The sequence below is a fragment of the Peromyscus eremicus genome, chromosome 4 (assembly GCF_949786415.1).
Source record: "Peromyscus eremicus chromosome 4, PerEre_H2_v1, whole genome shotgun sequence".
Lineage (NCBI taxonomy): Eukaryota > Metazoa > Chordata > Mammalia > Rodentia > Cricetidae > Peromyscus > Peromyscus eremicus.
In genome coordinates this window covers 150,966,045-150,979,559 of record NC_081419.1, presented here as the reverse complement: position 1 = coordinate 150,979,559, position 13,515 = coordinate 150,966,045, and the positions used below count along the sequence as shown (strand labels likewise).

Sequence of the window (13,515 nt, the reverse complement as noted above, 5' to 3'; positions counted from 1 at the left end):
GGAAAAGGAAAGAACTACCCATAGGGTGAGCCTGTCTGAATGGATGGGAAAGTGGGACCCAGGGAGTCTGCTGCCAGGACACACATTACTGAAGGGACACCTGTTCGGCTCCAGTCTGGAGACTTTGGTGCTCTGAGACCTTCTCCTTTTCTCATTGTTCATAGTGGTTGGGAGTGCTCCCGGAAGCAGACGGCAGCATGCACTGGATGCCACGAGAGCTAGCCTGGGGCTGGTGCCACAGGAGATGGGGTTGTAGACACTCCTGGCCTCACAGTCCCTCCAGAGAAGTGTGCCCTGAGATGAGAGCCTCTACTGTGGAAGGGATCCAGAGGATTTGTGTACAAAGCCTTTTGCTTAAACACTGGCAAAGTTCAAAGATAACAAATAGATACAGCATCCATCTGTGGCTGCACCTGTCTCTCGCTGCTTGTCTGAGACCTCAGATCAGAACAATGGGCCCTGTGAAGCCTCTGCGTGGAAGGAGGAGGCCCTGTTGTAACAAGTGATGTGGCCAGCCTGATGCTGCCATGGCTACTCTGCACCCAACATCTGGTGATGGCCATAGGGGAAAGTCAAGGAAAGGTCTCGGTATCCAGACTGATGGAGAAACAGTGTGGATAGGTACGGGGGCGAATGTGGCTGTGTGCCAGTACACCTTGCTTCATAACAGGCACAGGTTGGACTTGACATGTGGGCTGTGACTGGGTGATCCTGGGCTGTGACTGGGTGATCCTGGGCTGTGACTGAGTGATCCTGGGCTGTGACTGGGTGATCCTGGGCTAATAAGCTATGGTCTGTCCTGCCACTTGTCTTGGGGAGCCTAGGAAGACCCTGAGCTGGGGACTGAGACCAGCCTGTCTGGCTCTGTCACCACCCCTTCACACATAGGGGTTAATGAAGGTCAGTTGGCCTCTATGGCGATCTCTCCGACCCCATGCCCTTGCTCTCTGGGGGCCCTTGAAAGAAGAGGTCAGAGGAGGGGAAAACAGGCAAGAGCAGAAAGCATGGACTCTCTTGAGCAAGCAGCACAGTGGGTAGTGTGGGAGAGTGCTGGGAGCAGAGGTAGCCCAGGGGTCCTGTGGGGCTGCTGCCTCAAGAAGGGACTCTGCTTTGTTATTCTAGTGTTCTATCCCAGCTCTCCCCTCCCCTCCCCTGCTGACACCTGCCCCAGGCTCCCGGGGTTCCTTCTCAGCCTGGCCTGAATAACATGACCCCTCAGCAAGTCATGAACAGAATCCGTGCAGCCTCCTTGTGCTCAGGCCTTCCCACTGCAGGCCCTTTCAGGCTCTATGGTAGGGTGTGGCTGCACCTCAGCCTTGGCTGGCAAGGACAATGGTAGGGACTGGTACTGGAGCTGCTGGGTCCTCGGGTTTGGTTGCTGCCTATGAGGGTGTCTGAAGAATTTGTCTTGTGTGGAGTTGGGAAGACAGCTGAGACAGACTCTGTCTGGGGTTTTGTTTCCATCTTTGGAAAGGGGAGGACAGTGTCCAGCTTTCTCTGGCCCCTGTTTCTTCTGAGTTGCTGCCAAGTAGAGGTTGTAGGGAGATAGTGTCTGGAAAGCTCTGGAAACACTGTGAAAGAGGGTGCTTAAAAATCCCCACGCAGATGTCCTTGCCAATGACGTGTCACACATTTCCGAATGTGTCTGTACATTTTTGGACACGTCTGGATGTCATTGGGTTTTCTGGACATGTCTGAATGTTTATGGATATTTTTGGAAGTGCCTGGATGTTTCTGGGTTTGCTGGGGTGTCGTCCTGCAGGCAACCCCACCCTTGGGTGTGCATACATTACCACACACTGCTCTGCCCACGCTGAGATGCTTTCCTGTAGAGCCAGTGATTAAAAATTCTTGGTTTGGGGTGCAGCTTGCTGGTGGAGCTCTGGCCCAGCACAGGCAAGGCCCTGGGGTCAGTTCCCAGTACTGCAAAAAGTCCACAAAGCAAGCAGCTTCTCTCTTTCCCTGAGATGGCCAGAGAGAGGCTTTTCTGTCTCTACAATGCTCTGTAGAGCTTCCTCTCAGGCCTTACACGGTACCTGATGCCTTTACCATGGACCATTTGTCCTGCCTCTCTCTTGTGTTGACTGATGGCCTTACATGGTCATAGCAGGTCCAACACACACACACACACACACACACACACACACACACACACACACACACACACCACATATACACCCAGAGTGGTGGTCATGGCTAGTAACTGCTTGGGATTTGACTCTCCATTTGTGCCCTTCATGTCCCCGAGCTGGATTCTCATAAGGAAGACCTCAGCCTGCCATGATGGCCTGTACTCTGACCAGCAGCTGGCATGGGCTCAGGTGGGGACTCATCACCAATCGTCAGACTGAAGATGTTTTCAGGGTGTCCTCAAGGGATGCTCACACTCACAAGAGGCCACAAGAAGGGACAACTTAGTATGCTGACTTTTGCATGTGGCACTAGAGGGCAGAGTGAATGGCCAAAGAGCCATGTTGGCTCCGGGGCCCAGAGCTGACCGTGCCTGGAGGCTTCTTGTCCCCGACCTTCAAGTTCCCTGTCCTGTCTATGCCTTAGGAGTTTCATGACATCAGCTAAAATGCCCCCTCTGACTTCTGTGCTGTCTGTTGACACCGATGGGGCCAGAGAAAAGGGAAGGGGCACAGGGGAGTCTGAAGGCCGAGGACAGACCCTGGTGTGTAGGGGAAGCTGAAAGGGTCCTTTGGCACAGTGCAGTGTCACTCAGTGCCCCAGTGGCTTCAAGGATCATTTGCAGGAATGTGGGGGACAGGCAAGCAGCTGAGGCTCAGGGAAGGCTACAGCCTACTTCAGAGCAGGCCTTCCCCACCACATTGTGGGATGGAGGCCTACTATTTCCTTCTTTGGGCTGACTTCTTTTCTACCAAAGAGAGGTAGCTTTTGTGATAAGAAAAAAATCAATAGATGTTACCACAGAAAAGGCTTGTTTCTGCGTGGATCCGATAGCACAGCATGGCTGGGACCACGGGAGCTGCACTCCTTGAGGCCTGGGAGGACAAGGGGCCCTTGGCTGCCATGCACCCCACACTTGAGTCAGGAGACATTTGGCAGGTAGAAAGCAGAGCCCAGGCAGGCTGACAGCCTCTGTGTGGGGTTTGCTCTGCGCTGTCTTCCTCCACTCTCTCCTTTTTTTTGAGGGAACAGAGTGCTTTCAATCTGACATGAGTGTTTCAGGAGTTTAAAGAAGTACAGGAGGGGGCTGGTTTGGCATTTCTCAGGGTCTTTTCCAACCCTGGATAATTAACCTGGCCCACTGTGTTGGGGAGAAATTTGAGGCTGAGGAAGGTGACCAGCCGATGGTCACCATGTGGTGGGACCTGAACTGGTTGGAGCCATGGCAGTGAAATCAGCTTCACGGAGGGCAGCATGGACGTGTGAGCACAGTATGGCGAGCTGCCAATCATGAAGCTCAGCAATCAACCTCCCGCTCCCCACCCCCCACCTCCGAAGCACGGCTCTCACCTTCAGAGCAGCCAAGAGTGGCGCTCAATCTTCTTATTAGGCCATAAATATTCTAATTAGGGAACGTGGGAAGATGAGCAGGATTAGCAGGTGGGGCAGGGACCAGAGAGGCACTTGAGCCCTTCGTACCTCATCTGAGTTTCTCCTGACATTTAATCACGTAGAAGCGCTCACTTCATACAACTCTCCTAATTAGACACATGCAATCACGCTTGTGGGCTTCCCACTTCCTAAGGATAGCTCCCTGCTTGAGCCGGAAGTGGGTCCAGAAGGGACCTGTTCATGGTACCCTCCCCAAAGACTGCCTGTTGTGTGGTGGTGGACAGGATGTGCTTACAAGAGAGAGATCTGGCTGTGTCGTGTATAGGTGGGCAGGTGGTGGGTGTGGTGGAGAAACGGCCCTCTAAGACCTGCCACATAGCCTGAAGCTTCTGTGGAGACAAATGGCTTCTTGGGCAGGTAATGCCTTGGCTCTGGCTCTGTCCTGTGCTAACAGTTGCCACTGGCCCCTTCCCAGTTCACAGATGCCTGGGGACAGTTAACCAAATGTGCCCAGGAGGTGTCTGTCATCTGTGCGAGGCTAGTGTACCACAGAGACCTGCAGGGCAGGGCCCTCAGAGCACAGGGCACATACCTGTTCCAGAAGAGTGTGTCTATGAGAGCTTGTCCCCTCCAGAGACTCTATGCTCACCAGTGGCCTGTGTCTATGAGACCTCCCTCCCACCAGTAGCCCCCACCCCAGAGGCTGAGAACCTGAGCAGAGAACTTGAAAAAGAACATTCTCGAGGTTTCCCACCCCCAGGGAGTTCCCTTCCACTGGAAAGAAGAAATGAGGAGGAGGGAAATCAGGGAGAAGAGGGATGAGGGAGGGGGGAAGAGGGATGAGGGAGGGGGGGGAAGAGGGATGAGGAAGGGGGAAGAGGGATGAGGGAGGGGGAGGAGGGATGAGGGAGGGGGAAGAGAAATGAGGGAGGGGAAGAGGGATGAGGGAGGGGGGAAGAGGGATGAGGGAGGGGGGGAAGAGGGATGAGGGAGGGGGAGGAGGGATGAGGGAGGGGGAAGAGAAATGAGGGAGGGGAAGAGGGATGAGGGAGGGGGGAAGAGGGATGAGGGAGGGGGAAAAGGGATAAGGGAAGGGGAGGAGGGATGAGGGAGGGGGAAGAGAAATGAGGGAGGGGAAGAGGGATGAGGGGGGGGGAAGAGGGATGAGGGAGGGGGAGGAGGGATGAGAGAGGGGGAAGAGGGATGAGGGAGGGGGAAGAGGGATGAGGGAGGGGGAAGAGGGATGAGGGAGAGGGAAGAGGGATGAAGGAGAGGAAGAGGGATGAAGGAGGGGGAAGAGAAATGAGGGAGGGGAAGAGGGATGAGGGAGGGGGAAAAGGGATAAGGGAGGGGGAAGAGAAATGAGGGAGGGGAAGAGGGATGAGGAGGGGGAGGAGGGATGAGGGAGGGGAAGAGGGATGAGGGAGGGGGAGGAGGGATGAGAGAGAGGGAGGAGGGATGACAGAAGATGGAGAAGATGGAGAGAGAAGGGAGGGGAAGAGCAGGAGGAAGGGGTGTTGGAGAGATAAATAAGGAAGGGGTTGGTATTACTGAGCCCTCTAGCAGTCACGACCCATCCATATACCAGGGTCTTGCCAAGGTTGCAAAGCCTGGATCTGGATCTGGCTTGAGAGGACAAGTGTGGCCAGGGGAAGGCCCAGGAGTCTAGGCACCTGTGACTCCAGATGGTCATAGACATGACTTTCTGTGCCTGGACCCTGGGGACCAGTTCCTGGGAGGGACTGTCTAGGGCCCTGCGGTGTCTCTGAGCCCTCTCATGCACTGCTCCCAAGGTACACACGGTTTACTGTTTCCCTCCTGGAAGAACACGTGGAGTCAGGGCCTGACTCTGTTTGTTCACTGCCTGGGTAACAGTGCAGGACACAGATGAGATGCTCAGCACTCACAGTGGAGCATGCTCTGTATCATCCTCTACCCATGTATTACAGGCTTTGCTTGGAGCTCTGCTGCCTTTTTTTGTGACAATGTCTACTGATGTGCCTACGAGGCCTCCTTCTCTAGCACTCACACCTGGATGGGTCTCCTTTGTACCCCATACATCCTTATTGGGCCCTGTCATGGTCACCCTTTCTGCTCTCTCTGAACATAAGGAAGGCCAGATCCTCCTAGCTAAGGACAGCATGCTAAATGCAATCATTTTTGTTTGAAATTTAATCTAGTGCCTATCCCTGGTGGCTCTCACACCTCCAGAACTTCACGGAGTTAAGCCCGAAGCCAGCTGCATCCTTTAGACAGCAGCCCCTAGTTCATCCCTACTCAACTGCTGTCTGTTTGCTGTTTCCTCTCCATCAACTTGGTTCTGTTTCTTGAGGATGAGATGGAAATGGTGGAAAGAAGAGAATTTTGCTGGAATTGAACAGTAGCAATTAAGTCATTGAGGAAGACAGGAGAAAGCAGGTCACCACAGTGTCCCCGACCAGCCCTAGAGGAGGAGAAGGAGGAAGAGAAGGAGGAGGAGGAGAAGGAGGGGAAGAAGGAGAAGGAGGAGGAAAAGAAGAAGAGGAGGAGGAGGAGAAGGAGGAAGAGAAAGAGAAGGAGGAGGAGAAGGAGGAAGAGGAGGAGGAGGAGGAAAAGAAGAAGAAGAGGAAGAGGAAGAGGAGGAAGAGAAGGAGGAGGAGGAGGAGGAAAAGAAGAAGAAGAGGAAGAGGAAGAGGAGGAAGAGAAGGAGGAGGAGGAGGAGGAGGAGGAAAACACTGAGGCTGAGGCCTGCTCCATCATGCCTGCCCATGCTGGCCTCAGTTTCTCCTTGGAGAAGCACTGGAATAGGCTGGATGTCTAAGGCAAGCTCAGCCACGTACCCCAACTGCCAACCCCAGCTGCATATAACACCTTCTAATGTTTCTCTGTCTTCATCAAACACACACACACACACACACACACACACACACACACACACACACACACACCTCAAAGGCCAGCACTGTCATCCCTTTGCAGAAGAAGGTGCTGTGACTGGGCTCAGTGTCCTCTTACATGCTTGTGGTCATACAGCCAGCGAAGGCCACACCTCAGCTGAGTCCAACCCACACCGTCTCCGAGGCCATCACCCCTTCCTTCCATGCCACACAGCTACAAAGGGTCACTGTCCAAGTACCACCCTGTGCACTGCCTCTTACAACTTAGACGGTCAGGGATAGTGTGAATTTTCCAGAGAGCTCTGAGTTTTAGAGCCAAGATGGAAATGGAAGGCCTCAGGTGCCCCATAGCTCACAGACCTGCCAGATTCCCGGGGTGTGAGCACTCCTAGGGAGGAGACCTGCTACTTTCCTGCCAGTTTGTTCCCACATCATATCACCACGAGCCCCTGGTTATAGCTGAGCAGCCCAGGTCTGTGAAGACCTGCAGACCCCGACAGTAAGGCTGTGGAGCTTTCAGAAGCTTGAAACGGGAACAGCTGGGCCACCAAGACAGAGTACTGCTAGGAGGCTGCTGCCACACTTCTACAAAGGAGCCCCCAAACTGTGGGTGCCTCTATGGTCAGCGGGGGCCCTCCCTCCTGGTCCCCAGTGAGTATTTTACATCTGTGGTGTGGCCGGCCTCTGTGGTCACAGGGTACACAGAAAGCCAGACTGTGGTGAGGGCAGACAACACTGTCCACACACTGCTGGCTGTGGACTGTCAGTTAGAGGCTGGCTAAAGATCTTCCAGACCCTGAAGTGGGCCCGACAGGATAGGTGGTCAGTTCTACGATTTCTGGTGGGTTTTTAGCTGGTCTACTTCTCTCACACACATCCCAGGTCATAGAACTCTTTCTAGGTAAGTGACCATCTGTCTCATGATCTGGGCAGGGCTTAGTGTCCAGGAAACACCCTCTTGTGCCTGTTATGTCCTGGAGGGCGCACAGCTACTCACTTGTGGTGGTTGAGCATATCTAGGTCAGCTCAGGGAGGCAGGCTTCAAAGGACCCCAGATCTGGAGTACAGTGGTGACAGGGTCCCCTGCTGTGATGTTACCCTTGGTCTACTCTGGGTGTCAGCTGGTGACTGCCCAAAGCAGCAAGGTGAGCGCCCTCTAGTAGGCAGGAGTCAACATGGAGCATCATGTGGATCACTTCCTAATTGTGCATTTGGATCACAGCACTCGCTGCTCCCATGTGGCCCACAACCCATCTCACCTCCCGGTCCAGGCCTGCTGCCACTGTCACGATGTCCCCTGTCTCACTGTTGATGGTGAACATGTTCTGGGACGGGCTCTGGGGTGTCTGGGTGACGATCCGGTACCGCACCATACCATTGGCTGTAGTACTGTCATCCGCATCATTGGCTGTGACAGTCATCACGTATGTACCTGGAACAGACATCAGGTCAGACGGGGACAGTGTGCTCCCCAGACACCCAGGGCAGACATCTCCAGTGGATCCCCGGGCTCTCGATGCAGCAGCATGTGCCTGCAGCATCCTTCTCCGCAGTGTGGCCTGGGTGCTGCCTTTGTCTGAGGTAGCTCAAGAGCAAGCCTCCTCACCGCTCTACAGCACCCGAGAGAGTCCTCCTAAGCTCTCGTTCCCCTGACTCTGTTCTGAACTTTTCCTTGTTGTGCAGAGGGTGGGGCAGACCTGGAAGAGGAAGTGGTTTTTCAGTTCTTGGGGAGCTGAATCAGGACTGGCAATGCCCTGAGCCACAGGACCTGAGGCTGGTGAAGAGTGAGTCCAGTACAAGGATGCTTACTGAGGACCAACTGATCCTGCACCAAGTCTTGCTGGTGGGGTATATATAAACGGAGGGGCTCCATAAAGAGGTTGTTATTGAAATACAAATCACACATATAAAGTTTGCCCTTGAAAAAAACAAGCCCAAGGTTTTGATAACCTCATGAAACTGAACATAACTGTCTCCACCACCTAACTGCAGAAGGCAATCCTCACCCCGAGGGAAAGCCACTTGTCACTCTGTCCCCCTCCCAGCCTCCTCTCTGCTTGCTGTTTCCCCAGATTTGCCTGTTCCAGGCACTCCATGTGAATGATGTCATGTAACCTGTGGCCTTTTGTGTCTGGCTTCTTTCACCAAGCCTAGAGCTTTTGACCCTCTCTCCTTTTTTTATGGCTGAATACTACTCCATTGTGTGACTGAGAAAAGCCACTCCACACCTACTGATGGAACACTTTTGGAATGCTAGACATCATACCATGTACTTAGTTTTATGAATGAGGTCAGCCAGAAAAATGACATCCCCTCCTTTTCACTACTACTGAGAAAGGCAACCCAGACAGGCAGAGACACTGAACTGAAAATTAACAGTGTTTCTAGAGAAGAAGGGAGGCCATATCCATGAAAGGACACATAGGGTAACTGAGTGAGGAGGTGGACTGTAGCCATTCCCCATAGCACGTGCCTGTGATCTCGGCACCCAGGACGCTGAGGCTGGAGGATTGCCACCAATTTGAGTTTGGTCAGGTCCCAGGCTGCACAGTAAGACTCTCTCTCTCTCTCTCTCTCTCTCTCTCTCTCTCTCTCTCTCTCTCTCTCTCACACACACACACACACACACACACACACACACACACACACACACACACACACGAAACCGGCAAAAAAATGTGGCCTGCAGAGGGGGCAGGAAAAGCCTCTCTGAGAGAGAAGGAATTGGGATGTGGACCCAGGCCAGGGAAGCAAAGGTCCCAGGGGAGAGCTCTGCCTGTGGAGAACAAGTGGGTAGACCAGATGCTGGGCTGGGTGTGTCCTCAAGTCACGGAGTTCGTATCCAGGAGGGCGGAGGGAGGAGTTTGTTTAGTACGTTCATAACAGAGAACTGGTTACATAAACTAGGGCAGGCACCTGCGATGACTAGAAAAGCCTGGTGATGCTGGAGGAGGGCACTCAGGACAGAGCTCCATGGTGTAGAGTGAAATGGAAACAAGTTTCCACACTGGGTCCACTGAGGCCAACTCCTGGCTTTGAAATAATGTGTGTGACATAGAGGAGAGAGACCTGTGTACACAACCGCACAACCCGGAACAGGTGCGTCAGGCGTGTGGCACGCTAGGCAAGATCTGGCCATTTTCTTTAGTCCTTCTAAGAGTGAGGAAATGTCACTTGGGCATCAGAAGATAAAATGTGTGTGTGAGGAGTGGGGAGGAGAGAAAGGGAGGGAGGAAGGGAGGGAGGGAGGAGGGAGGGAGAGAGATGGGGGAGAGGAAAAGGGGTAGAGAATGGGAGGAAGCGGGGAGAGGCCAGCGGAGCGGGGCATGGACACTGAATTTACTGAGGAACACAGAGGGTTTCTAGAGCCTAAACCACAATTTGGAAATGGTGAGACCTGGCTGTGTTCATGGCTAGCCTGTAGGGTGAGGTGAGAATGCTCCAGGCTTGAACACTTTGAGCCAAAAGGAAGAAGCAGGTCCATGGGTTGCCATGGTAACGACCCAGGAACATTCCCAGCCCTGGGGGCAGAGCAAAGGCTCAGAAGTTTTAGTTTTTCTTTCTGAAAGGTACAGAGAGAAGAGGGAGGAGGAGGAGGAGGATGGACTGACTCCCTTTTGAAACCTGGAAAGCAGCCCTGGCTGGGGAAGTAGCCTCCGCTGTGTTGCCAAGGGACGATCTAGACCCCAACGGCCCCTGTATTGTGCACTCAGCAGGCCCTTGAGGGTGTCTGACAGTCTGAGGGGCAGGCTCTTGGGCAGCCTCTGCCATTGTTTACTTCTTGTGAGCCTCAGCTTACCCCTCATGCTTGAGAGGGGGTTGCCCTCTCTAACTCGCCCCTTCTTGGATCTCTCGTTCCTTCCTCCCAGTGTACACCACAGAAGAGCTACTTTCTCCCACAGAGATGCAGGCTGCCTCTCTCTCTCCTCCAGCTCCTGCACCTCTGTTGTCCTTCCAATCACTTGAACCACTGCAGCCTTCCTGTGACTTCCAGGCCTCCATCCTTGTCCCTCTGTTCCCTCCTGAGATCTAGGACTTCCTCCCTCTGACCAACACTGTCCACTATTCTCTGGGTCCTCTGCACAGGTTCAGAAGACCTCTGTGCCAGGTGGCTTCTCCCCTGCCTCAGTCTACTCTACCATTTAATGGCCCCTCCTCCCTCCTGGGCCCTCCCCTGCCTCTGCTTCCCACAGCTTTGTTTGCAGCTGCTGCACAACTGTCCTGCATTCCTCACTGTCTCCAGGGGTGGTGATGAGCTCAGGCCACATCCGTCCAGCCAAACCCCAAGGCGCAGGGTGCAAAGGAGTGAAGATGTTCACTGCAGGGTGTGTGAGCAGTCAGACAGAAGGAGAATGAGAGGGCGAGAAGTGGGGAGTTAGAGAGGGCGACCACCTCTCAAGTCCTCTCTGGGGACTGTGGGAGGGAGGTGTGGCCATGGAGACCAGGAGGGAAAGTGTGGTCATCTGAGAACCAGGACCGTGCAGAAAAGCCACATGCAGTCAGCCAGAAGGTGACAGAAAAGGAGACATCAGCAGAGAGGGCCAGGACACAGGCTGGGCAACGGCTGTGGGGGCAGAGACATCCTTTCATCTCAGGGAGGGATGGTCTGCACTGCCTCATGGCCAGGCTGTGAGCATAACTTATATATAAAGACCTATGTCTGACCCCAACAAAGGTGCGTGGAGAAGCAGATTCAATAGCCCTTCCACAGGGCTTCCCAAACAGGCTTTCACTTGTAAACACACCACCGTAGAAGCAGCTAGCAGCCTCAGTCACAGAGAAGCGCTAAGAAAGGTCTAGAAGTCCTGGGAGCAGTAGCTGGCTGCATCAGCATCCCAAAGATGGCACCTCTCCAGGCACCCACAGGACATCATTGCCACCAGGGGCTTGGCGTTGGGTGTGGAACTGGGGTGACACAGCCATTCCTGGTGACTTAGCCCAGGAGAGAGCTTGCTGCTGGCTTGCCTGTGGCTGTCTCATGTCTCCAGAGTGACTGAATCCACACCACAGTCTCCTGGATCCTGGGTCTGGAGTATGAATGTCACAATGACCCTTCACAGCATGGCGTTTCCTTGCTTCCCCAGCGGAGTACGTTGAGTTCTCCACAGCTGAGTTACAGAGCATTCAGTGAGCTGGATTTATTGGTCTCAGGAGGGAAGTGGGTGAATTTATTGCTATGCAGGACCCTTGAATCCCACAGACAGATGCACGGCCTTGGCGTGTGCTGGGAGGCCATGTTCTGAGTTATGGCTGCTGCCAGTGGCCTGGGGAGGACCATAGGTGGGACACATTTTTCTCCAGACTCTTGACTTTTGCTTGCATTTATTTGCAGGCCCAGTGCTGAGTCTGGGGCCTGGATCCTGTAAGGGAGGGTGCCTGGGTCTTACTCAGGCGGGGTGTGAGAGATGTCCTGGAGAGAGTGTTGAGGGAGGACGCAGAGAACGTCCACACTCATTTGCAGCCCTCTGTGATCCTTGCTAAGGCCCCGGCTTTGTCCCCTCTGGCTTGGGGACAGGGCTAGTGGTCAGCCCGTGTCATCAGCAGGGCTCTGGATTCCTGGCTTGTCTTGTCCTGCAGTTTTCGTTTTTTATTTGGAGTGTCTTCACTGGGCCCAAGAAGCCACCTGTTTAGAAGGGCCTTGTCTACTGACACAAAGGCAACAAGGGTAGGTAGGAGCTGGAGGCTGGCGGAGTCCAGGCTGGCCAGCCACACCCACAGGAGAGCACACTTACCCTGTGGGGGACCTCCCCTACACTCCAGGCTTGGTGGGAAGGCTGGGGAACTCTGAGTTTGCTGTCTGTGTCCTGGGGACTTCTTAAACAGTGCCTAGCAATGCTCAGATGGAGGTACATTGCTTGGAAGGTTCCAGAAGAGGAGGGGGAAGCACTGGATTTCCAGTGCTTTGCCTGAAGGGGTCTGTGCTTGTCTCTTGGGATCACTGTAGCAGAGTGTCCCTGATGGAGGTTACACAGTGTTTGCTGAGCCCATTCAGCATCAAGGGATGGGCAGATTGCTCTCCTTCCTGAGGCCAAAAGCTTTTCAGTTGCTGGAGGTGGTCACCAGGCCCAGGGGTCCCTGGCCACACCCCTCCACACTCTGCCTCTGTCCTCACTGGTGTGTCAAGTGTCTATGTCCCCCTCCCATCTGGGATTGACTAGCAATGTTTGCAGAGCCGACCCCCTGTTCTTAAGTAGGTCATGCTCAGAGGTTCTGTGGGCACCTGAGTTTGGGAGTCCAACCTTGTACCCATTCTTTATAGAGACTGCCTGGAGGATGGGGCTGGGCTTGATACTGACTCCAGGGACAAATCACAGGGGGCTATGGCCATTGTGTGACATGTGTCTGGATTGCCTGGTTGACTTCAGAGACCAGGCTGGGCTTGGAGCTCAGATGGGTCATCCTCAGTCCCGGATCTGAACCTGGCTGTGCCCTCCCTCAGCTCACTGCCATGTTGCCTCTTGCAGTCCCAGGCTCTTCTTTTGGAAGCTGGAGCCGAAGGTGCCTCATGTCTTGGTCTGCAGAAGATTGAACTAAGTTCTGAGTTCAATGCCATTCCAGTGGATACCACAGGGCCAGCGAGGCCATGCCTCCCTCTTGTGTGGTGAGCAGGTGCTCAGTGCCCCCTGCCGACCCTTCTTTTTCCCACTGGGTGAAGTCTGAAGTCACAGCATTTGCCCACCGCAAAGCCAGACTACCAACACAACGGCAGGGCTGGTAGCCCCCCACTCTGCACTGTGTGGGGAACACCCACCTGAGCCACGTCTGTGCTGACCTGGGTGCTAGGCAGGGAGAGAGAAGGGAGCCACTTTTCCAGAGTTTTCCCTGGAGGCCTCCACAGCCCCCTCTTCCTGGAGAAAGACTTGGATCTTTCCGGTGAGCAGAGCCAGGCAAGCTGAACTCGCCACTTCTCTCTGGGCTCAGGGGTGGCCCGCCTCTCACCTGGAGGTGATGACATCTCTCCTCCAAACTGGCAAGTAGTGGGAGAGCACCGAGGACCCCCGGCTCCGCTCTCCTTGGAACCCATGTACCACGCTGCCACACGCCTTAAAGGATTAATTTCACAAGCCTTAAATTGCAGTTTAATTTGAAAACTAATTCAGCCCCATAATTGGCTTTC

The 13,515-nt window shown here is 54.2% G+C and overlaps 1 protein-coding gene across 2 annotated transcripts in view; it reads right to left on the bottom strand.

Annotated features, from left to right (window-relative positions):
* Cdh4 (cadherin 4) overlaps window positions 1-13,515 on the bottom strand; it is a 503,129-nt gene that overhangs the window by 30,779 nt on the left and 458,835 nt on the right. For both annotated transcript variants that reach the window (XM_059262058.1, XM_059262057.1), the window contains one exon: window positions 7,658-7,830. In XM_059262058.1, the coding sequence (XP_059118041.1) occupies window positions 7,658-7,830 (173 nt within the window). The remainder of the gene's footprint in view (window positions 1-7,657; window positions 7,831-13,515) is intronic.